Genomic DNA, 23230 nt, shown 5'->3' with positions numbered 1-23230 from the left:
GTGAAGTATTTCCCCATACTTGGCCAAATTTTGGCTAGTCAATTTTATTTCGTGACACCTTCATGTGGATCCTCTAGCACCTAGCCAAGATTTTGACCATTTCTGTGCTTGGACACACTTTGCCTGTGGATTTGCCTTCAATTCTGGATCTGGCTTGTGCTGAGTAGAACAAACTCCGCCCTTGGACAAGGATTTGATTCATCTTCTCCTTACTTTTTCTCTTTATTCTTCTTCTTTCTTCCCGTTTCTTCTCCAACACTTAGTCAAATCTGATTTTTTTTGTTGTTGTGGAAAATTCCACACTTGGCCATTTTCTTCCTTTGCCATGGCAAGTTGATCATCTTCATGTCTTATCCTTGAGCCATAGGCGAATTTTTTTGTCTTGCTCAGGCATCTTCACATATTCCATTTATGCCTAGGCAAACTTGTAATGTTTGTGTCTATCTATCTTGGCAAATTTTATTTTCTTTATCATGCCTAACCCTTTGCTTTTCTTTATTTCCTTGTTTTTATCTTCCCCTTATGCCTAGCGCAGTTCAAGGATGTTTGGACATCCTTCACTTAAGCTAGGCGGACTTTGCTAGGCATAAGACATGTTTATGCTTCCATGCCAACTTTGTCATAGGTGGAGTCTTGCTTGGGCATTGTTCATGCTGGGCGAATTTAGATCTTTAGACATCCATCTTATGCCTCTTTCCATGATTTTGTTTTTCTTCTACGTGACCCCAAGTTTCCGGGACGGGGGGACGGCGGGACAAGGGGACAAGTTTCCGGGACGACAATTTTTTTTGCCAAATTTGGGGATTGGGGGGGGGGACAGCAAAGGGGACGACTATATAAAATATAGGGAAATTTTAAAATATATAGGAAAATTCTAAATGTTCATATGAAAACATGGATAAAGCATGCATCTATACATTATATTCATATGAAAACATGGATATAGCATGTGTATGATACTATGAAAACATTCTAGAATGCAAACATCGAACATACAACATTATCAATATGCATTTCATAATAGATATTAAAGAAATAACATACAAAATGCCCAAAGGCTACACTGCTGCCATATTGTTTCATTGTCAGTTGTGATATGGAAATCAAAATAGTACTAAGTAAATACTAAAAAGCAAAGTATAATATTTTATTATTTAATTTATTTTCTATTTATAAATTTTAAAATTTATAATATTAATTAATTTAAAATTATAAATATTTGATATGAATTAATAAATTTAATGTTGGAAAAATTTAAAAAAATTGAAAATACGACAATTTTTTATTTTTTTAATATTTTTCCCTAGCCCTAGATGTCGGGGACGGCTGGGACGTCCCCAATCCATCCCCAGCCGTCCCCGAGACGTACGGACGTCCCCCACAACTAGGGAAGTCATCCCCCCGTTTCGGAGACATCCCCTCAAAATTCTGACAATTTGGGGACGGAGGGGGGGGACATCCCCTAGCCATCCCCTAGTCCCCGCAACGTCCCTAGGACTGGGATGGGGGTTTTTCAGGTACGGGACGCGTCCCCGGGTTTCGTAGTTTTTCTTTATCTTAGCAAACTTTGCCTTCTTTCCTTTATCACCATACCAAAACAATCTACTTTTCCTTTGGGCAGACTTGGATGTGTATTAGACTTGCTTTCTCATGCTAGTCTTTCCTTGCAACCTTTTCTTAGCCATGTTCTTGGCGGACTTGGAAGAAGTCTTGCCAATGTAGGGTAGACTTTGATTGTCTTAGACATGTTGCTTTATGTTGGGTAGAGTTCACCTCACTTTGGACAAGTTTTGTTTTGCGCTTTATTGTTTTATCCTTGGCCCAACGAACTTCAAGTCTTCATGGATATTGCTTTGTTTCCTCGTTAACTGTGAGTAGGGGTTAGCTTAACCCTTGCCATCCTACTTGATTGTGGATCAAAGTTAAGTGTTTGTTTGCCAACTTTTTCTTGTGCATGGGCGGAGTTGTCCAATGCTTTGCCATTCTTGCTTTGGGCGGAGTTTGGAGTGTCTTGGACATGGGCAGAGTTTGAGTATGCTTTGACACTCTTCCAACATGCTGTTGACTTGATGGTTTCCTTGCCAAGGCAGATTTGGCACATGCTTGGACAAGGCGGAGTTTGGAGTAGCTTGGACATTGTCTTCTTATGTGCCTAGGCGGACTTTGATCATGTTAGGACATGTCCAAGGCGGGACTAAGGCTGTTCTTGGTATCTTTGCTTGCTGCCATACATTCCAAGTGTTGGGCGGAGCTTGATGATGTTTAGACTGTTATTGTGAGGATTCGGTTATTACCGAGAGGGTGGGTGAATCAATAATAAGGATAAACTGAAACTTTTCACCAATCTGCAAAATACTTCACAAAACAGTTCATAACCAGTACCGGTAGCTGATCGAACAATCACTTAATGCAGGTTCACCAAAACATTACCGGTAGCAACTTAAGTGTTCAACATTAAGCAAATATAGTAAAGACATCAAATGAACAACTTAACAATCCATCCACAACATGAACACAAGGATTTTTCACGTGGAAACCCAAATGGAAAAGACCACGGTGGGAATTGGTACCCACAAAATATGCACTCTTTCGCAATGCGCCCTGTTAGGAGCTTTACAACAATGCCCGGTTAACAGCAGACCCTGTTAGGAGTCTCCCGGTCAAGGGATTTTACAACTTAGCTCTGTTAGGAGCTTTACCTTGTTAGGAGTAACTTCGCTGGAGGATTTAAACCGAAATTAATGAGCCACCCAGTGAAATGATTTATAAGATCATCCTGTTAGGACCTACCTGTTGACGTGTTTTTTAGGACAGCGTCGAACACAGAATAAAGTTGCCAATGGTCACCTTGCTCTCTCTTGATCAAAATTAGTTCGTATGCTAAGATTGCACAAAAAGTTCAAACGGCTAACTCCAAGGTTCCTTCAATGCGTGGACGCGACTCAATTGATTGATGGGTTTGCTGTTAACCCAAGGGGCCTTACGTATTCACTTGAAGAGGATAACAAACTCATGCAAGTTCAAGGATTTCTATGTGAATGATTTGCAATGAAAGCCCTATTTTTTGGATTTTTGGATTTTCGAAATATGCTGAAAGTAAATGAGAATAGGGTAGAGAGAACTATTCTGAGTCTAATCTAATCCTAAGAACAAGAGACGGGATCACTCATGCAAAATCAAGCCATGCTTCGCTTCGCTAGGAGAGCACAACTACGCGAAGGCGGTGGAATCTTCAAAGGGTGTGTAGAGGTTTTTTAGATCACCAATGTGGACCATCGAATCGAACAATCTTCACTGATAATCGAAGTTAAGCATACACACATAACAAGGGACTTAAGCTAACTTCGCACGGTATGCAACAATCAGCTGCACACCAAAAGTATGAGCTCGGACTTTGCAACAAATAATCCTATCAAATCTAGTTCTCCTAACAACATGAAAGCAAATCTAATCTATGAAGAGAGCAAGACCATGCTGATTGCTAAAATAGAACAAGAATACACCATCAAAGTCGAACAATGTATTAAGTTGGCTACTTCAGCAATCCTTAGTAACAATCTCAAACAATAATCTCTCTTCCCTTCGAATGAGGGGGGGCACCCCTTTATTTAGGCTCCTGGCATTGACTACATGCAAAACCCTAATTAGGGTTTCACCCTAGAAGATTCCCCACTCAAGATGCAACAAGTTCAGAATCAGTAATAAATATCCCATAAAGCCCATATACAATTATTCTAAAAGCCCAAAAATGGCACCCATTAGTGCATTAAATGCATCCCATTACATCAAACATGCCCAAAATACAATAAACATTCCCATGCAAGAAATAAATGCCCATCATTCCCCATGTGTCGGCAACATGCGCAGAGAACCTATCATAGAATCATTAATAAGGCGGATGCATGCAAGAAGATTCCTCATGCATTCAACATGCATTGATCGGACCACCACAAAGTCAAAAATATTCCAGCAGTAAATATGCTGCCACTATTCAGCCAAAAGATTTTCGTCCAAGAATGGACGACCATTATCACATTCATTTATGGCATATGCAACGAATTTGCTGACAACGGCTTCCAGCTCTCCAATGGAGACACTTGGCACATTTTCAATATCGAATTCCATCAAAGCAATTTCTTCCTCGCACTTGGAAAAGAAGCTTTCCCATTCCATCACGATTTCTTGTGTCTTCTTCATTATACTGGAAAATGAAGAAACATTTGCAAAATGTTCCTTAGGGAATGAACCTACGAAGAAGAACTCATGTAATTGAGATTTCAGGGAGTTCACTGTTATTCCACTATCATTGAGCTTCCTTAAAACAGTGCCTCAATTGCATTGATGATTTCCTCTTGTACCCTTCTGATCGAGTCCTTCAAAGTTAAGGACTCCACGCTAAATTTATCAAAGGTGTTCTTTCCTGAGCAAACGACGCAGAACCATCGGGGAAAGTCATAAACCTCGCTCTCCTGAATTACTTTCCCATCAATTAGAATTTGCCTAGGAATCTCTGTTGGGGCTTTGAGCCGCGGAATGGTTAAGTCCTAGTTCACGTGAACATCTTCCCACAATCCTTCTGCTGTCTCCAATATGTTTAGGAGGGCTACGAACTTTGAATGAAGCTGAGCCAAGTCCTCGATGAATTTTCCTGCTTCAGTGTAAACATCTCCTGTCCATTCCTTGGAATTTTGTGCCATTGCTCTAATTACTTCCGTATCATCAACAACTTCCTTAGGAAGGGAAGGAGGAGGAATGAATGAAGGACATGCCGTGGCCTTTTAAAACTTCTGATATACTCGCATAGAGCTCTATTTTCTTCTCTTAGCCTCTTACACTTTGCCTTTGATTTCAACATCTTTTCCTTCATGGCTAAGGAAGATTCTTTGAAGTCTCCAATTACTTGTCTCGTGGAAGCAGGACCAAGATCAACCTGTCTAATAACATAATCTTCCTGCCTGATTTCGTTCCTGTCCTTATCCACTGCAGGCTTAGCAATGTGCAGGGTCCGGGATCCAAACTCATCCCTTACAACCTTAGAAAATTTCCGGGGAGCCTTCCTTTCTGTTGGCTGATCAATCTTTTTCAACAATTCTTCTAATTCTAGAGCTGGATCAATTTCTTTTTCTGGTTCCTTCCTCAGCCTCCCTATCAACCAATCTGGAGCAGGATTGGAGTGACCATGGACTTCCATGTGTTCCTGCTCCTATGATTCTTCTTCCATTTCGCCAAGGATGATTTCCACGAAGCTATCTTGACGAGTCTCTTCCTGGTGTGGAGAACTTTCTTGTCTTTGACTTCTTGGCTAATTGGGTCCGTGTGAAGCATGAACGCTAGATGTGCAAATATCTCTACCTCATGTACACTGGAAGAACTTGTCAGAGATTGCACCCTTTCTACCCTTGCTCTCTTTTGTGGAGGCTCTTCGTGTCGCACCTCTTGTTGAACTTCCTGTGGAACTTCCTGCTAGCTATCTTTCTTCCTTGCCATTCTTGGTCTCTTTGGGGCACTTTTCCCTTTATCAATCCGGATTTCTCCTTCTGCCTGGGCCGGTGAAGATCCTTTTGTTGCTTCACTATGGGAATCTAGACTTCCCATTAGCTGATATGTCAAATGAACATTTCCTTCCGCCAACTTCCTTATCTGCCGATCAACCCAGTGCTTAGTGAATTTTAGTACCGGTCTAGCCAGGACATTCAAATCATCAATTTCGGGCTCCGACCAGTTTGGCAACTGAATGGGCTGATCTTTCACTTTCTCAAATTCAGGTTGTATGTAATCCGAATCCTCTTTCACTTGATCCGAGACCTGGTAAATTTCAGTTATCCTGATGGTGTCAAGGGGTAGTCTGGAATACATTTTCCTCCGGACTTCAAGGTCATTCTTGACACTTGCCCAATAATCTTCTAAGTGAAATTTGTGTATGAATTTCACGCTAGCAACCTTCCTGATTTGGCGGTAAGGATCATACTGGGCCTTGGATGTATAAAATGGCAGGCGATAGAATGCCAACTCCTCTGCTGCACTCTCAGCTGCTTTCCAAACCTGGGCACATTTCCACGAAGTCACCTAGGACAACTGGGAATTCAATAGACTACTTCTTTTTCTTCTTCTGTAATTGATCATAGGCTGTTAACTGCCTCATGAGTTCCAGGAGTATGAGCTTGTCTGAAGGATACCTCGGCAACGTGTATGACTGGAATGAAAATCCCTGAGTCCTGATGTAGGTGAATTTAGGAAACTATAAGAATGTGGCTCCATACTTCTGGACCAGGGTCAAGTACATAGTGAAGGTATCATTTGCCAACCTATAAGAACTAACATTGTGAAGATGCAGTTGGGGATAACACTCATGCACTCTCAGTTGTGCTGGTCCACAACCCATGATTCCGCTTGTTGGCAAACCATCAAATCCTCCCCTTCGCGCAAGCATATAGATTACTATTGATGTGTTTTTTATGCACATGCGAACATAGAATAAAATACCTAAAGGTACCTTATCCTCTCTTGAGCAAAGTTTCCCGACTGCTGAAGATCTCGCCGAAGGATCAGTCGAGGCAACTCCAAGGTTCTTGTATGTAAGTTCTCTACTTGTGGATAAGCTCTTTGTGGTATGATGTGATTTTGCTGGAATCACAAGGGGACTTACACTTGACGACTGAACGTCCGTTTCACTTTGAATATTACTGGAACACAGGATTTCACTAGTCTAGACTTTGAAAAAAAAGGAAAAGGATGAGGGCGAGGAAAGGATCTAATTCTGATACTAAGAATGTAGGAGCAATGAATAACCTTTGATGAAATTCTAACTAAGTCTTGTTTTGACATCCCAGGACCATCTCCACAAGGTTAGTGCGATCTTTGAGGGAAAACTTTATGATGTTCAGATCATCGCTACAGGCATAGACACTATCAGGCTGATGCATATTAGTGAAGAAGTGACAATTGAAGTTAAGCTTAAACTGAATGATTCCAGTTGACTACACAAGGCAAGTTTGCAATCAACAAACTGCTAGTAGTATGGATATACGAATTTTACCATCAATCAAACACATTTCTTCCACTCATCTAATAACATGAAATCAAATATGAGAAGTATAGAGACCATGCAAATTGTTGAATCGACCCATAAATTTCACCATTTCTTCAATGAAGTTTTACAAGTCTTTTACAACAACATCTTGGCAACAATCTTTGCCTTCTCTTTCTATTCTACTTTAATTGCTATTCTATCAACTGACTATTCACTATTTCTAACTATTCACCTTATAACTACTGACTAACTATTCCCCTTTTACAAATGACGAGCCAGGGCTTATATAGTGCCTTCAATACAATTTGATGGCTCAGATCAATTTGAGATCAATGGTCGAGATTTTACAATGAAAACCCTAATTAGGGTTTGTTACAACCAACTCAATTCTGGCCAATAAAATAATTGCATTATTTGGACACATGTCTTCTCTGGAATATTCAACCAATGGATAACCGGGGTAGGTACATCGGAGTTAGTGCCATCTTTGATGAGTCAGGTACATTGAATTTGGATACGTTGAGGTGTACCAATCCGACTGGAGGAGTGATGACTGGGATGCCACCTTGTTTGACACTTGCAACTTGGTAGATATTCAATTTGATGATGCTGAGAAGCTAACTTTAGTTAACTCTTCTGAAACTGTCTGCTTCTCCAACGGACCCTTGCTCTGACCTCCTTTGTCTTTGATGTGCAGGATGGATGGTGTACCTTTCCTTGGAATGCTGGACTGGAAGATGTCGTCCCTGATGATGCTAGACTGGAGAAAGTCGTCCCTGATGATGCTGGACTGGACGAGGTCGTCCCTGTCCTAGCTTGATCTTCTTTCATCTGCAAGACAAACCATAAGATGATTAAGGACACATAATTTATTTATTCTAACATAGCATTTTATACCTTAAATCATCAACAAGAAGACATTAAAATGAAGTTTGTTCAAGACTCTTTCCAGGGACAGGCTCTATAAGAATTTCGCCCTGGACCCTTTGGAAGGGTCAGGAGCGAATTTTGCATTCTTGGCTCATTTAGACCTCTTTTCAACATTACCTCACAACCAACACTTTGCCTGGCCCAAACAAGGTGAAGAATAGGCTTCCCTAAGGATTTCGCCCTGGACCCTTTGGAAGGGTCAGGAGCGAAATTCACTTTTTGCTTGTCTATTCACACTAAATTTCACTTTCTTCACCTCACTTCACCTAGACTCCCTCACATTGAATCCATTTCCCAACTTGGCAAGATTGGTTTGATCTTCACAAGGCCTAAAAAGTCAAATTCGCTCAAAACCTAGCCAGGGACAGGACCCATCCAGAATTTTGCTTTGGACCCTTTGGAAGGGTCAGGAGCGAAATACTCATTTTAGCTCAAAATTCACACTTTTGAAGGTCAAACATCTTTCCAAGGCATTCCAAATAGCTTCTCTCACCCTAGTCTAGGCTTGACTTAGCACAAAATTTGGAGGATAAGATGGTTTTAGTGTTTTTCGCTTTGAACCCTTTGGAAGGGTCAGGAGCGAATTTCTTCCTCTAGCCCAAAATCATCATTTTTGGAGACAAAAATCCATTCAAGGGCAATCTCAAGGGCTTCTATCATCTTTGTCTAGGCCTGGCTTGGCACAAATGTGAGAGGAATAGGTGGATTTTAGAATTTCGCTCTGGACCCTTTGGAAGGGTCAGGAGCGAATTTCTTAATTTAGGCTTATTCTTCCATCATTTCAAGTTGAATTCACCTCAAAAGGCTAGAAAACACTTCTCCTCTCACATCCAACCCAAGTTTGACTTGATTTTGCAAGGGAAAATAGGTGGTTGAAGAATTTTCGCCCTGGACCCTCTGGAAGGGTCAGGAGCAATTTTCATCATTTGGGCTCAATTCCTTCAATCTTGATAATCATTAGCAATTTGGAGTCATTCCTAAGGCCTTCTTTAATCATGATCCACACTAGACTTGGCATGAAACTAAGGGAAAAGATAGGTTTTGCACAATTTCGCCTTGGACCCCCTGGAAGGGTCAGGAGCGAATTTCCTTTTTTAGACCAAAATCATCATTCTTTCAAACCCAATCTTTATTGCAAGGTAAAATCTCATCTCTCTTCGCCCTAGGAACAAGGTTTTAAGCTCAAGCAAGGTTAAAAATATAGGCTTGTAAGGAATTTCACTCTGGACCCTTTGGAAGGGTCAGGGGCGAAATTTCCTTCCTTGGCTAAAGCACTCATTCCTTAACTCTTTCAAACGTCCTTAAAGATTTCAATATGCCCATTCTCTCTTTCAACATGCCTTGGACATCAAAATTGGGTCAAACAAGGAAGGAAATGCATCTTAGGTAGATTTTCGCTCTGGACTCTTTGGAAGGGTCAAGAGCGAAAATCTCATTCTAGGCTTGATATTTCATCTTTTATTGCTTTCCATCATTTCTCAAGGCAAGAATATGTCTATCCCTCCTCCATCATGCCTTGGACACTAAGAACTTGGCCTAACAAGAAAGACAACGAGGTCCATGAAGATTTTCGCTCTAGACCCTTTGGAAGGGTCAGGAGCGAAAATCATGTTTTGAGCTCGATTTTTCATTTCTCCAACGCTTTCAAACATTTCAAATGGCAAAAGATGTCCATCCTTCCTTTCAAGATGCCTTGCAAATCAAAATTTGGTCAAACTAGGGAGGAAATGAGGTCTAAGAAGATTTTCGCTCTGGACCCTTTGGAAGGGTCAGGAGCGAAAATCATTTTTTAGGCTTGATTGTTCATTTTTCAAACTTCAATTTTCTCCTGGAGGCAAATATAGATCATTTTCCACTTGGGGAACCAGGTTTTAAGCCCATTCAAGGTAGCAGATGAGGTTTATAGTGAATTTCGCTCTGGACCCTTTGGAAGGGTTAGGAGCGAAATTCATCTCTTAGGCAAAATCTTGATCATCCAAAACATCCAACTCCCTCTCAAGGCAAGAACATACCCATTCATCCTCCATCATGTCAACACCTAGGCAAAATAAGGAAGAAAACAAGAGTTATAAGGATTTTCGCTCTGGACCCTTTGGGAGGGTCAGGCGCGAAAATCATGTTTTGACCTTGATTCTTGATTTTTCAAACTCTCATCCTCTTTGGAAGGCAAACATAGATACTTCCTCATGCATCTCCATCTCGGTCCTGACTTTGGCTAAGGGAGAAATTAGTGTTTTCAAGTATTTCGCTTTGGACCCTTTGGAAGGGTCAGGAGCGAAATTCCTATTCTAGGCTCAATTCACCTTCAAACTGACTTGACTTTGTCTAAAACTTGATCCTAGATCCATTTCTTTCCATATCCTTGCAAATTTGCTCGACCACTCTTTGACTTAGGCGAGATCCTGAGTCCTTGGTGAATTTCCGCTCTGGACCCTTTGGAAGGGTCAGGAGCAAAAATTGAAATTGCTCTGGACCCTTTGGAAGGGTCAGGAGCGAAATTCTAAATTTTAGCCTCTCCGTCAGGATTCATTTATGGAATATAACATTTAAGTATAAGAACTTTCTTATACTTTAAGTTATATTCCATATATATTGTCAGGATGTTTGAGAGTGGTTTCGGACCTCCAGGAGTTATATTGCAAAATCTAGTTTTTGGAGGATTCTTCAGTTTTCCAGACTTAGTCAAATTTCAGGATTAGGACATTCCAGACAGCCAAATTTCAGGATCAGGACATTCCAGACTTAGCCAAATTTCAAGGCATTTGAAGATCAGGATGACATTCCAGACTTCATCACTCACCAACTTGACCTAGCTCGGACCTTCAAGAATGACACTCACTCACCAAGCAAGACACAATTAGCAACAAGAGCAAAACCAGGCCCTAAAGAGGACTCTCAAAGAAACCCCAATTCTGGGGCCCCAAAGACTCAACCTAGCTCAAGCAAAGCCTGCTATCCAGGTGATCCCCCTAGCGACACTCGAAAAGCAAAGGCTAACAGACAAAATTCTAAAACCTAGAAAGCAAACCCCAGAAAGCAAAAAGTAGGGGTCCCCATTTGCAATGGGGCAATGTGTGAATACATCACAACAATTACGTAGGAGCTCATGGAGAAGGATTGGGACTTTCTTTCTCTTAAGTTCTTCAACTGTTCATGCAAGTAATGACTAATCAATCTGGCCTAGTCAACTAGCCCATTTGCATTCATGATCTCGCCTATATAGAAGAACATCCACATTTCAAAGTTCACAGTATGTGGACATCCCATTACTCTGCTCAACTCTTTATCAGGTCCACATATTCCTGTTTGAACTTAAAGATAGTGAGAGTCTTGGGCATTTTGGAGGCATGTGGCCTAGGCTTCAGCAACCACTATTTATTGATCAAGTCAGCACACCTGGCAGGACCTACTTCATATATTGCTTTAGCTTCGCTGCTAGTCCTGTATGTCATGGAATGGTGTGAAGGAATTCCGAAAGCTTCACCAATTGACTCCGGAGTCAATGTCGCCAACAACTTGCCATCTGACGTTGAAATTGTCTTCCACTTCGGATTATAATGCTTTGCACACTCCATAATCAAATCTAGACACTGAATAGCAGGAGGAAAACCAACTGCCGCATCAATTCTGCTCTTGACAAACTTGACAGCTATTGGTGACGGACTATGCCTTGCTGTCCCGAACATTCTGATCTTGAATGCAGCCAGATTGAATGTGCCCAAATTTGTATCGCTGATTTCCTTCCATCTAGAATTCATCTGGGAACTAGGAAGGAAGCCTTTCATCTCCTCCTTGATTAATGCTTGCTTGGTGAGGGTAGTCGTCTTGCTTGATTCCACCATCTTGAAAAGCACCCTGGAAATGATGAAAAATCGTCCAAGTATGACCTCTCTTCACTCCAATTCTTCTTTCTCAAATCGTGCACGTGAGAAATTAAATGCCTCTCCACGCTTATATAGAACTCTTCAAATCGTACTGCTAAGTTAGGAGGCATTAAATTGGCAGCTGAATTTATTATGCATCATACTTTCCCAATCATTGCACCATGCAAAAGAAACTTCCCTTGTAAGTGAGTTCGAATTTAGAAGTTTCACTTAATGCACTAAGTTACACGTCATACTTAGAATATTCCCTTTGCCAATTCATTAACTTTTATTTCTTTCAAATTTCGGAGGGAAATTGAAAGATTCTTCAAGAATCGCTTGATTCTCCATCCTAGCTTGTCTTTTTCTACTTCGGAGGGAATTTTCCATGCTTCTTCAACATCTCCTATTTTTTAGGGATCCTCCTAAAATTTAGGAGCCGGGTCCATTAGTTAGAGAAATTTCTCACGATTTAGAATCCATAAAAGTTTCCAGGTTCTGATAAGATTTAGTGTCTAAAAATGGAAAATTCAAAAATTTACCCGAGGGGATTCTTGCTTTTCATTCCTCCTTGACCCTTGGACTTTCATGCCTCAGACAAATTTCTTTAGTTTTTCGGCTTGGGCATGGAATTCATTTTGCATGGTGGAATTCATCATTTCCATGGCTTAACCATTATGATATCCCTTTCATTAACCAAGGCATTGATCCCCCCATTCCTTGGAATCTTGAATTTTCTCCATCTTCCATGCCTTGTGTGTTTTGGCACCTTAATGAACCCTTGGGTGCAAATTCTCCATGGAGGAGGAATTCATGAGTTTGAGCATTCTCCAAGGCGTATCAACTTTAGCGCCCTCCCTTGGCTTGGGGCAGATTTTTGCATTGGCCAAGGAATTCAATGATTTTGCATTCCTCCATGACCTCTTGACTTTGGCGCCTTCATGGGGAGTAGGGCGGCATTTTGCTAGGAGGAAGGAATTTTGACCCCTTTTATGAATTCCATGACAGAGTAGTTTTGGCGCCCTTTGACTTCCTAGGGCGAAATTTTGCATTGGAGAGGGAATTTCATTGCATTTTGAATTCTCCATGACTTGCTGACTTTGGCGCCTTCCCGAGTGCTTGGGCGGATTTTCACCATGGAGGAGGAATTCATCATTTTTCCTTCCTTGCCTCCTTCATTCTAGTGCGCTTCTCTAACTTTGTGCGGATTTTCACCATGGAGGAGGAATTCAACATTTCTATGCTTCTTCCGGACTTGGGTGAATTTCCAAGCTTCTTTTGGATTAGGCTACCAAATATGGATTTGAGGTGATTTCTCGGATTTAGACAAATTTCTGGAGCTTTCCACTCCTGGAATGGGCTTCCAATACTTAGCCGATTTTGACTCTCTTTGTCTGCTTTTTGACTTTCCAGAAATAGAAGTAGTCGCGAATGCTTGATCTTTATCACCTTTTGCCTGAATGGTCCTGTCAGAACAAACTTTCCAAAAATAGAAACTTTTCAAAATGTCATCATTAGACCCTAAAACATGACACATAATGACTTACTATAAATAGAAACTTACTAAAAATAGTAAGTTTGATTTTTGGCAAAATGAGGACATTCCGAGACTCGATAAAATCCCTAAAAAATAGGAACTTTCTATTTTTAGAAAGTTGCTCCGTTTTGGCTCAAATTTTACTAGGAGGCTCCTTGAAGGCTCCAGATTCTAGTTCCATGTTCAGTTTTTCCAAAACCCTAGCAGAAACCCCTAAAATCTTAGGACTAAAGGCAAAAACCCTAAAATTGGCGAAGCAGCCCTAGACTTCACCAAAATCACTCAAATGAAAAGCAGACTTAATCAATTTGACCCTTGAACACTCGCAAAGCAGAGAGATTGACGAGACTACCACCAAAAGACCCCAAAAAACAAAAACCAAACGACCAAAAGGGCCTAGAAGGTAGGGGGTCCCTATTTGGGATGGGGTGATGTGTGATTAGGTCACAACACTACCCGGTTAAGAGATTTTAATGCTGCTGCAACTGTTAGGAAACAACAGAAAAATGATCTGGACTCAGCACTTCATAGCTTGCTATTACAGATCCTTGTCAGCTCCAATCTGTTTCACTCATGCAAAATCTCAATCTGGTTCGGCACACACACACTAATTTGATCACCGACACACTCAACCTTCTCAAACTCGACCTAAATACATTTTACAATTAGGTCAGTTACAAAACCCTAACCTACAATGAATCTACATCATAGATCATATCAAATCATTACAAATCATTATAGATCATCATTCAGATCATTACAAAAAATTACAAGACAATTACAGCCGTTGAATGATCATAACTCATTACCGCACATCGATCTGATAAGCTGTCAAACCCTTAACACATTCTGCTAAGCACTTCGCTACTTCCCAAGAAATTCGCTCCTTGTACGCACTAAAACAACATCTTATCTCTTCACACGGATTCTGACACGTCATCATCAGCTTATGAACATGAAAAGAATCACCGCCAAACCATAAATCATCATCTGTCAAAGATCTTGTTACCAGTTCTCAAACCCTAGCTGATTATACAACAGTCAATTACAAACATGACTACCGGTTCTCCAAACATGATGCGGTTCATGTCATAGACTCATTATGATGTCATAAGCACACATTCCAAACCGCGACACCTGACTCAACACGGATCACTACCGCAACCATTTCCTTCTTTGTTCCTGCTTACCGGTTCACTGTCGCAGTTTTGCTTTCCAACTCAATCCATTACCCGTTAGACTTAACTGATAGACTTAAAAACATAAACACACATGGACAAATATGGTTGCCATCAACGCCAACACAAATAACCGATCATCAGGCATCATATCATAATTATATCATCACCAATAGTCCTTTATCGGTACACCATCATCTCCATTAGTTATGCCAACATGCCAACATAGACATCCATCTTCTTCTTGCCAACTTTGTTTTGTCTTCCAATTTGGGCGAACTTTGGCTCTGGACAGCCATGTGAATACTTCCATTGTTACCTTTATGTTTGATCAGCCATGTTCATGCTAGGTCCATGCCATGTTTATCTGGAACAAAACCCTAATTAGGGTTTTTTACCTTGCCTTTTGTACTTGGAGATGTAATTTTTCAATTCTGAAGACACGGGTACTTATCATATGGCCTCAGGAATGATCTTCTTGAACAAAACCCTATTTAGGGTTTTTACCCCACTTTTTACACTTAGAGGCAAAAAATTTCAATCTTGAAGACATGGGCACTAATCAAATGACCCGAGGAACAAAACCCTAATTCTACTTTCAAAAAAGCAAAAAAAGCAAAAAGCGAAAAAAAGCAAAAAGCAAGCCAAAAAACTGCTTCCTGGATCGGGCCCAAAGTGCCAAAAACAAAACTTTCTAAATTTAGAGAAAAACAAAAAAGCAAAATGTTTCTAAAAATAGGAAGTTGTCAGAAATGACCCAAAGCAATTGCGATCCTCGTCCTTCAGACCTTCTAAGCACTTTGACAACGTTCAAACACTATTCTGAGCATGAACTCTCTACTTGGCTCAGGATGACTTCTCAAAAACTCTAACTCCTCATTTTCAAAAAAGATTGGTGATTAGCAGTTGCGATGCCAAAGCAAAAAAAAACAAGGGGTCCCCATTTGCAATGGGGCGATGTGTGAAATAGGTCACAACAAGTACGTACCCAGGGCGAACTCGCAGGCGAACCCGATAACATACGTCTAGATCAGGCATGCTCTCTTCCAGGGGAGAATGCTCCTCTAAAATTCAGCATAGGCAGTTTGATAAGATTCTTCTCCTAAGAATGTCACTTTTTCATCCAATTCTTCCTGGATTCTCTGAAGTGCTTCCATGTCAAAATTGAGTCTAGGAACTTCAGCAAATCCAAAATGTACCCAAATCACAAGTAAACATATTGAAACACTCAGGAAATGCTGATACATGCATATGGAAGCATTTGTTGTTTGCATAATCACCTTGAAACCTGTGATTATGTAATTTGCAATATTGTATTAGGTTTTTGTGATAGGGATAGAATGGGCTGGAGTTGTGAAATAGTGATGCTTTTAAGAAACGAGTCAAGGTATGCTTGTTCGTTTTGGGTTGTGGTTTGCTGGCAGTCTGTGCTCACTCCAGACCTAATATGTTTTGCGTACCGACTTTGAAATTGAAACATGTGTAGATCATGGCATTGTATTTCTTCATTGAGTGTTGATCTGCATGAGTTCTAGAGGCCTACAAGAGGAGAACTGTTGACATATGTGATGGTTCCTCAACTAGCAGTCCTATGTATCCACAAACTTTCAAGATGCTTTGTTCAAGAATATAAATCCTTGTCTTTGTATCAAGGTCCTGAAAAAATCTTTTTGGATTGCTTGTCTGTACTTATTATAGCTGAGTCCTGACAAAATTTGTATATTACAAAAGATGGTTATTAATTTAGTATAGCATATGCCATAAACTTCATGTATGTTGCTCTCTAATCCACATTATAACTGCAGTGATTGAATCCATAGATTTCTCTTCCTGTTACTTGAAACAATAATTCAGTTGGGTCTGTTTTGGTTCTTATCCCTGTCATAAAGCAATCAGTTTTTGGCAATATGTTTCTGGTTTTGGCATTCACTCAAAATTACTTTAAAACTGTTTTATGCAGGATTGATGTTCAAAGCAACACAACACGCTTTTTCTCTCTCTTCCATGTGAGTCCTTTATTGTAAGGGAGATTTTTGTTGTCATTCTATAATAATAGCTATAGGCATTAAAGAACACAGAATCATAAAAAATCGTTAATTTGGCTAGCCATTTGAAAGAGGTTATTAGCTAGAGTTGAATTTGGTTGATGGTTAAATTTTCTAGCTTCCATGATTTTAACAGTTTAGTTCTACATTTAATTGGTCTTAGTTAAATGACATCTCAAGGGTGTTTATTTCAGCCCATAAAAGTATTGCTTGGCAAATTCATATTTTTGCAGTACATTTTTGAAGAGGTTGCACTGGTGCCTAGGCGACTGAACAAAATTCCCATTCAGGTGTCTGCATTGTCTATCCCAGTTTATTCTTTCGGTCCTTTCCTTGTTATATTCATATATTTGTTCTGTAATCTCTTGGATCTCCACCATTAGGTTGGGCTATATTAAAATCAGTTGTGGTTCTTTTTGTTTCTTAATTCTAGCCATTTATGCCTACGTTTTGCAAATATGTTGAGATGCCTAGTTTTCTGCATGTTCCTATTTCAGGCTCGGAGAAAACTTTTCATGCCACTTTCAAGATTTCTATTCTTCTACGAACCAGGTATTGGATCATATCATCGTGTGACATTCATCAAGCAATATTGATACTATACATTAATAAATTGTATTGCTGATACCCATGTCTTACAGCAGAGCGATTGGAAATATTATTGAATCACTTTCCTTCTTTTCCAAATGCTTTCTTAGTTGGGGGTCCGGAAGATTTTTTTGTCATTGAGCTAACTGATCAGGCAAGTTCTGATATATTTTAAACAAGTTTAATTGTGATCACCTCTTGATTTTCTTCTGAGTTGTACCCGCAAATTCATTTGCTAAGAAGTTAAGTACCCGTCCATGTATTTCATTTCTGTTGTTTGTTGTGACATTTCAGCTGCAAAAGTTGAAAGTGGAGCCAGTATTATTGAACTACCTGAAATGTATGCGAGTGCTTCAGGGTGATGGCAGCTTTCCTTTTCATTTCCATGTGTATACCATTCCTGGATTTGTGTTTCAAAAACCAATATACTTGAGACTCAAATCATTCATTTTTTCATATCAAACATGTTTTTTGTTAGATTGGACTTCTGACATAATGGACTTAATGCTTGCAGCAAAGGAGATAAGGATGACCACAAGCACAAGGCTCAAATCATGCCTTTATAGCTTCACATCTCCTGGTGGTCCAATGTACCCAACAAGGGCTGTTAGACATGCTGCATGGGAGACATTGGACTTACTTTTCCCGGTTAGTTAGTCTCTACAAACTTTTTCTGTACTATGCATTTAACTGTAATAAAACAAGGGACAATTTACATACACATAATTTTTAGCAAACAATATAAATAATTTTGTTATCTGGTCTAGTGTTTAATTTCTAGTCTTAATTAAAGCAATGGTTTTTATGTAAAATACTTCTCGCATGAGCTTTTTAAACATTCAGATTGAGAGAAGTTTTGGGATGGCATTCTTACTTGAGTGATGCTACTGCATTTGTCAAAGATGGCATCTTTTTGTTAATTGGCAACAATTATCTGCTTTTTGAGAGGCTGCAGTAAATCTTCTCTTGTGTCTTGATTCCAACATTGTAGAATGACACCGGAATTTAGTATGCACTGCTGTTAATTCCTTGTATTCCAAAAGAAAAAGGTGATATCTCAACAGGATGTGATAAAATGAAAGGCTGAACGAGGAAACGGGATTCTTGGCAAGGAGAGTAATTTTGATGAGAAAAGAAGAATAAACTATAAAAAGGTTATGTGTGCTATCAGATGAGCAAATTGTTAAAGTAATAGTCAATTAGTTATTAGTCATAGGCTTTACTAAAGTCATTCCAACTTTAGGATATACTTTATGTTTTATTTCACTTTAGTATGCTTTTATTTATCCCACATTCATCATGTGGGTTACCTCCTGTACTTGGGATCCTTTGTAAGAAGGCTTTTCCTTCTTATTTTAATCGATGAACATCTTGGTAATCTTTATGTACTCAATTTTTGTAGTATGGTATTAGAGCTTAGCTTGAGCCATGCAGTCTCTGAGATTGTGAAGACCTGGGATTGCTGCTGGTAGGGACAAACTGAAATGTTGCTACTGTAGCACAATAAAAAGTCAAAAGGTTTTGTATAGATCGCATGTATGTGAAAGCCATATGGAATCAAGGGCAATTTTTTATGTTAAATAAATTCTTTTTCCAGAAAATTGTGTTATGTTTCTACTCAAAATCGAGGGTTTTCTTCTACAAATCATGTGCACAATTTCTTTTAGTAGAAAATTGTGCCTCTTTTTAGGAAAAACATAGCAATTGTTTTAGTAGACTCACACTAGGGTTTCTGGTTAAAATTCTATGGGTTTTTTGAGAAAATTACAAAAGGTTTAAGGTCTGAAATTATTGATTTTTGTTTTCCTTTGAGTTTGTGGGCAGGTCTTTGAAAATTGCAGACAATGATTTTTTTGCAAGTTTTTAATTCTGCTAGGGCACAATTTTGTGTAGCTTTTTATTGCAAGCCTAGTTCCCTAGCAAGGGCACATTTCTATTCATTTATTTGCTGCTAGAGCACAAATTTTATCAGTCTTCTTTCTGATTTTTTTTGCTGTCATATTCAATATAGGGAGGTGTTTTATTTTATTTAGAGATTGTAGGTTGCAGGAGGGGAGACGAATACAAATGACCTTGTCACCCAACATCATGTTGGAAGGTAGCTAGAGATTCTCTAGTAAAAACTACAATATGTTAAAGTAGCATATGTTAACCATTTTTGAGATAGATGCTTTGCAACTGTTGTCCTTGGTAAAGTTTTTAGTCTAGTGATTGCAGGTAAAGAATAGGATAAATTTGATGAATGTGATAGAGAAGCAATAATGTTGATCACGTAGTTTGTAACGGATGAAATACTTCCTAAAGTCCATTAATAGGGAAGACTTTAGCTGAAATTTGGAAGCATTTGTGAGATTTGTATGAGATATCAAACAATGACAGAGCCTCTGTCTTGAAGAATGTTTTTTTCGATCATGATGGATGAATATGTTTCAATGCAGGAGCATTTACTCAAGATCAAGGACATTAAATATTAGTTGATAGCCATTGGTCAAAAAATGGAAGAAGAGGACATGGTGGTAATCACACTCAAAAGATGACCACATGCTTACAAATACTTTATTAAGATCCTAAACATCGCCTCTATGAATGTTGAAGTTTGAAGAGCTATACTATAAGCTCCTGTAATGGGACAAATTGAAGAGACAATTTGGTGGTAGCAATGAGACAAAGGGTGTGGATAGGCCTTTGTAGACAAAGCCGAAGGCAAATGGTTATAGAAGAAAGGTTAAGGCAATAATGAGGATGCAACAAAGAATCTGAAGAACATGATGCCATTATTATTGTAAGATAGGCCATATGAAGAAGCAGAAAGTTTTTTTATTAGAAATCCAACCACAGAGGGCCTCAACAGAGGGCTCAAGTTGCAGAACACATAGAGGAGTTAGCCTTCTATGTGTGTATGGCCAAAAGACTAGTAGACGAGTCCAAGGCATCTACTTAGTACATAAATTCAGGAACATCACGTCACTTGAGTAATAGGTAGGATTGGTTCATGGAGTACAGTGGTTGCAATTCTTTTTAAGATTTTAGTGATCTTTTTTGGTAGGGAGTACATATTAGCAAGCAAAGGGGATGTGTAGATGTCTTTTGGAGTGAAAATGTTTTTTCTGAATGTGTACTATGTGTCAAGAATGTAGCTTAATCTACTTTTAGATAGTCAGATTACGTGACATCGCCCCCATCTCGACGTTGTCTTTACCAATCACAATGACTATGTAGTTGATAAAAAGGCCAAGAAGACAATTGCACTTGGTGTGGAAGATCATGAATTGTACCAAAGTAGTTGACATTTGGAAGTTGGGGAGCATGTATTGGCCTCAAATAGTGCATCAAACATTAGTACACATTGGCATCAACGGTTTGAGCACCTTAATTTTACCCACATTTCTTAATTGGCTTGAGAGAACTTGTTAGATGGACTTCTTGATATCCAACAATAGATATAGAGTATTTGAGGAGTTTGGTAGATAAGGAAGCAACACAAAGCCTCATTTGATGATAGACAAGCTTAGAGAGCCAAGAGAGTCCTTCACTTGGTTCATGTAGATGTTTGTGGATCAATGAACACAACATTCATCACTGGTGATAGGTATTTTCTTCCCTTCATTGATTATTATAGTAGGAAATTGTGAGTGTATTTTCTGAAATTGAAATTTAATGTGTTTAATGAATTTCAATAGCTCAAAGAATTAGTAGAAAAAAAATCAAGTTTGTTGGTAGTCCATCCCCTAGTGCCAAATTTTCCTCGAGTCCTGTTGTGACCATTTCACAACATCACCCCATCAAAATGGGGACCCCTCTTTGCTTCGAGCTTTGGTGTCATATAGCATTTCATCTCTTGCAAATTTGAGTGAGTAGGGTTAATGTGGTCATCAATCCGATTGATCAAAGCTTGTGGTGGCGAAAGATTGAATGGAAGAGGTTAAGAAAGGTCAACAAACAAGATAAGCAAGGAAGTTTGAAAGGTGAATCCTTCGGATGAAATTTTATTAAGTATGAAGAGATTTCCTTTGCCATCCAAGAAGGTTGGTTGCACTTTAATGAGAGGCAGGTTGCATGAGCAAAATTTGGCTAACTATACAAAAATTTCCTTTGCTCCCTCAATGGAGTGATCTCACTTCCATTGCCCTCTTGATGGAGCGAACCTATTTCCAATTGCCCTCTCAGAGGAGCGATATCACTTCCTTTGCTCCCTCAATGGAGCGACCTAATTTCCTTTGCTCCCTAGATGGAGCGATGTGACTTCCTTTGCTCCCTTGAAGGAGCGAACTTCCTTCCCTTGCCATCTAGGAGGTCTAAGGTACCCTTGATCATCATGGATTGTAATATGGAGCCTTTGTTAAGCAACGAATTTGGTTTTTCTTATCATTCTAATAGACATTTGATGTGTATGCAAGAGTCTGTTTGAAAGTGATTTGGGGAGCTTGAGCAAATGGAGGAACAAATCTTAAGCATTTCTTATGCTTCACCTTGAATGCTACCTCACCTTTGCTTATTAATATGGCATGAAGGGATCTAATTGATGGAAAAGTTGAAGGAATGCTGCTGGAGATGACGATTTCAACTCACTTCCTTTGCTCCCTAGAAGGAGCGATGTCATTTCATTTGCTCCTTCCATGGAGCAAACTTGCTGCCTTTGCTCCCTTAATGGAGCGAACTTGCTTCCATTGCTCCTTCATAGGAGTGTCTGCATTTCCTTTGCTCCTTCATAGGAGCGAACCTACTTCCTTTGCCAATGGAGAGGAGTGAACTTCATACTAATGACCATGCCCAGCAGCAATTGGAGTATTTTTTGGCGCCAAAGTTTGAATTTAAAGAAAATGTTTGAAATGCCAATCAGGTCGGCCATCTAAGGAAACAATATTAATTTTATTTGAAATAATGAAGTCGGCGTATAACTAAAAGGACACATTTTTTCCTTCAAATGCCTATAAATGTCAAGTTGAAATTAGTCATTTGATCACAAATACAAAGCAAATTCTTCTCCACAAAGAGCAGAACAGCGAACCTAATCAGCAAAGGAGCAAATCTAATCATAAAAGCAGTGAACTTCATCATAAGAACAGCGAATTTGATCAGAGGTACAGCAAATTAGGTCAAGTGTAAAGTGAAATTGTTCGCCTACCTTAAGCATCAGCGAGCTTCCTAAGCATTATCAGTCACATCTTTTGATTGGGAGCATCAATTCAAGGTCAGAATCGTCTAAATCAGAAGTAAGCATGACATGCAGATTGGTAAAAAGTTATAAGTGTTAATGTTTTTAGTAACACTGAAATAATCTATAACAAAATACACAGAAATTATCCTGGGAAAGCCCTCCACTTGAGGGTGAAAACCCAGCCCACTCAAAAATGAACTTTATTATATCTCTGAAAAATGAATACAACTGATGATAGTCTTAGATTACTATCAATCACAATAATATAAGTTTGATTCTCTACAAATCAATCATAACGATGAAGTCAGATGAGACATCTCACATACAATCTGTAAACCTTCATAAGACTCTGAACTCTGAACGCAGAAAAACACATAATATATTTAATCTGACAGACGCAATCACAATCTTCTTGACGAATGAGAGAAGCCGATCATAAATCTATAAAATTGCCGAAGAAGAGCCAGCATGAAAAGAAAGAACGATAAATATAAAGTATCGGGAATGCCAGTAAGGAGACACACGAAGGAAGAGGGAAAGGCACTGACAGTTACATCTGCACCGACTGCCACCAATACACCGACAGCAACAAATATACTGGCAGCCACATCATCTTCACCGACAGTCACAACAACATGAAGGGTCACCGTCAGTCATCAAAGCGATCAAGACAAGAAACCGGAAGCTATCAAACTGATACAAGAAGAGATAAATAAGGAACATTGCAATGAAAATCTCTCTCGCAGCTACAATACTTCAACAATAAGCAGATCTGATTTATGTTAAGTTTTTGATCATTTTAATTAAAATTAGACCCTCTTCATGTCATGAATTTAGAAGGAAATTACAGATGGCATACTGAAAATAAGGAATTAATGATAAGCATCCATCTTCAGATTTG

At 39.3% G+C, this 23230-nt stretch overlaps 1 protein-coding gene across 5 annotated transcripts in view; it reads left to right on the top strand.

Annotated features, from left to right (window-relative positions):
- LOC131041932 (uncharacterized) overlaps positions 1-23230 on the top strand; it is a 136688-nt gene that overhangs the window by 107619 nt on the left and 5839 nt on the right. The window contains exons 5-10 of one of the 5 annotated variants that reach the window (XM_057975200.2): positions 16499-16544; positions 16817-16873; positions 17081-17135; positions 17228-17325; positions 17466-17529; positions 17686-17819. In XM_057975200.2, coding sequence (XP_057831183.1) covers positions 16499-16544; positions 16817-16873; positions 17081-17135; positions 17228-17325; positions 17466-17529; positions 17686-17819 — 454 coding nt within the window. Of the gene's footprint in view, positions 1-16498; positions 16545-16777; positions 16874-17080; positions 17136-17224; positions 17326-17465; positions 17530-17685; positions 17820-23230 lie in introns of all 5 variants that reach the window. The other 4 variants (XM_057975199.2, XM_057975197.2, XM_057975198.2 and 1 more) reach the window with 4 other exon arrangements.

The sequence above is a fragment of the Cryptomeria japonica genome, chromosome 1, assembly GCF_030272615.1.
Source record: "Cryptomeria japonica chromosome 1, Sugi_1.0, whole genome shotgun sequence".
Classification (NCBI taxonomy): domain Eukaryota; kingdom Viridiplantae; phylum Streptophyta; class Pinopsida; order Cupressales; family Cupressaceae; genus Cryptomeria; species Cryptomeria japonica.
The sequence above is the reverse complement of the archived record's forward strand: the minus strand, read 5'-3'. Positions and strand labels throughout refer to the sequence as shown.